Consider the following 2,658-nt stretch of genomic DNA (forward strand, 5'->3'; position numbering starts at 1 on the left):
TCTGGGTCTGGCCTGCGGTGGGCCCTGGGCTCCTGTCTTCCCTCTCTGAACTTTCACTGTCTCATCTGTCAGATGGGTTACTAAGCCTCCGTCACGGAAACTCCCCGTGGCCTTCGCTGGCTGCGAGGCTCTATAGACTTGAGGGCCGCTGACTGCCCCAGGAGGAGCGGTGGGGGTGTTCAGTCCTGTGTTTGTCCGCCTCCAGCCTCCTCCTCGGGCTTCTCCCACCACCTCCAGCACGTGGCCCGCTGGCAGGGCCTGAGGAGGGCCTCACACCGAGGCCACGGCGGGAGGGGCCACGGCGGGCACCGCAGGCAGGCAGGCCAGCAGCGTCTCTGACCACAGGTCTGCGGGGCCTGATGATCGCAGTGATGATGGCCGCGCTCATGTCGTCGCTGACCTCCATCTTCAACAGCAGCAGCACGCTCTTCACCATGGACATCTGGAGGCGGCTGCGGCCGCGGGCTGGCGAGCGGGAGCTGCTGCTGGTGGGACGGTACGGCGGTGCTGGCACCGGCGGGCGGAGAAGTGGGCTGCCCCAGCCAGCGCCCAGCCCGTGAGGCCGGCCAGAGTGGGCTTTACGGGATGAATAGGAGCTTGTCCGTGGGAAAAAGGAGGCTGCCAGGAAGGAGAGAAGAGGCCAGGAAATCCTGTCCACCGCACCCCCCACTGTCTCCTGCCCCTTCACAGCCCCAGCCTCCTCCGGGGTCCACCCCTGCCCTTGGCTACATCTCTGAGGGGCACCCTCCCCCAGTCGGCCCAGAGATCCTTCCATCGCCCCAAATCTGAGCCTCTAGCCTGCTGCTGACCCCACTGCTCCAAAGAGAGCCCCAGCCGGGCTCAGGAACGACCACGCTCAGGCCGCAGCTGCCCCTCCGCCCCTGTGCCCCGGCCCCACCGCACTCTGCCCCTTCCTCCAAGCCTGCTGTCCATTACCGCAGTGACTCACCCCAAGAGTCCCCTCCTCAGCCCTCCCTGATACCCTGACCAGGAACGAGCCCCTCTCCCCTCAACGCCTCCCACAGGGACCTGCCAGGCTCTGTCACAGCCCATCTGTCACACCCCCACCCCGAGGCGGGCAGGGCTGTTCCCGGGTGAAGTCAGCCGAGCATGAGCACTTGGCCTCCGGGTGCGCGTGTCCGACTGTTTCGCCCTCTCCCAGGCCCCTCCTCTCTCCCACTGAGCCACACGGCTCCTGCCTGCTGGGGGAGGGCCCAGCCTTCCGGTGCTTAGCGTGGCCGACCCTGCAGCCTCTGCCGTGGCGCCCATCGGCAGGGTGGGGCCCCCAGGGCTGCAGGCAGCGGCCCGGTGATGCCAAGCAGCCGGCTCCTGTGGGAAGGGCCCTGCTGGGACACGCCGGGCAGCAGGCAGGCGTGAGCTCACCTGCAGGCACAGAGCCTCCAAACAAGGAGCCTCGCCCTCCTGCTCCAGATGCTGCTGTCAGCGCTCCTGCCCTCCACCCTCTCCCCTCGCCCCTCCCTGCCCTCCTCGGGCCGGGCTGTGGCCGGTCGCGCCCTCTCCGGGTCTCAGCTCTCTCAGCGGCCAGTTTGGTGGCCTGGAAAGGCCCAGGGCCAGGCTCAGCTCTGCCCACACCTCCGGCCTCCTCTTGCCTCAAGCAACACATTCAAGCTGTGCCCTACCTTGTGGGGTCTGGGATCTGCGGCGCCTCAATTCCAGGAGGAATGGGAATTCTACAGGGAAGGCCCGCACTCAGGCCGAGCTGTCCCTCCGGCCCCTGAGCACTCCCAGGAGCCTGGGGAGGAGGCCCCGCGGGCGGGGCGGCAGGGAGGTGTCCCAGGCCAGGGGCTGTGACAGCTCTCCCTCTGGGACCCCGACCTTCGCCAGCCCCAGGCCCAGGCCCACTCCCCAGCCTTCGCTCCTGTGTTTCCCTCCCCCGCTCTCCCTTGTCTTCCCTTCTCTGTTGATTGCAGATGGTGCAGAAGCCTCTCTTGTATGCTGCCTGGATCTGGGCAGTCTAGGGATCCTGGGAGATGCAGAGCTCCCGCTCCCCCCCAGACCTGAGGGGCTCCCCTAAACTACGCTGCAGCCCAGGCGCACGCAGGGGGTCATCTTGTCAGCAGTGTGTGGGGGGGTGGGGGGAGGCTTCCTGGAGGAGGAACGCCTTGAGCTGGGCCTTGGAAGATGGGGTATTCCAGGCAGAAGGAAAGACTCTGGCCTTGGGGTCCCCCTGGCAGCTGGGTGGCGGCTGAATCAGAAGAAACCCTAGCCCTGGCCAGTGTGGCTCAGCTGGTTGAGCGTCATCCTATGCGCCTAAAGGGGGGGGGGGATGCTCCCCACACACACACTGCTGACAGGATGACTGCCCCTGCGTGCGCCTGGGCTGCAGCGTAGTTTAGGGGAGCCCCTCAGGTCTGGGGGGGAGCGGGAGCTCTGCATCTCCCAGGATCCCTAGACTGCCCAGATCCAGGCAGCGTACAAGGGAGGCCTTGGCACTATCTGCAAATAACGGAGAAGGGAAGACAAGGGGCAGCAGGGCGCACACCCAGGCTGTGCTCAATCCCCAATGTCTGTCTGTCTGTCTGTCTGTCTCCCTTCCTCTCAATAAAAAACAGTAATAATAATAATAATAAGAAACCCCAGAGGCAGCAAGAAGGCAGGGCCGCTCCAGGCTGAGCTGGGCAGGTGCTGAGGCTGCTG

General features: G+C 65.9%; 1 protein-coding gene across 2 annotated transcripts in view; it reads left to right on the forward strand.

The window, feature by feature from the left end:
* SLC5A10 (solute carrier family 5 (sodium/sugar cotransporter), member 10) overlaps positions 1–2,658 on the forward strand; it is an 87,094-nt gene that overhangs the window by 82,452 nt on the left and 1,984 nt on the right. For both annotated transcript variants that reach the window (XM_014542856.1, XM_014542858.1), the window contains exon 11: positions 346–496. In XM_014542856.1, the coding sequence (XP_014398342.1) occupies positions 346–496 (151 nt within the window). The remainder of the gene's footprint in view (positions 1–345; positions 497–2,658) is intronic.

The sequence above is a fragment of the Myotis brandtii genome, unplaced genomic scaffold (genome assembly GCF_000412655.1).
Source record: "Myotis brandtii unplaced genomic scaffold, ASM41265v1 scaffold314, whole genome shotgun sequence".
Taxonomy (NCBI): domain Eukaryota; kingdom Metazoa; phylum Chordata; class Mammalia; order Chiroptera; family Vespertilionidae; genus Myotis; species Myotis brandtii.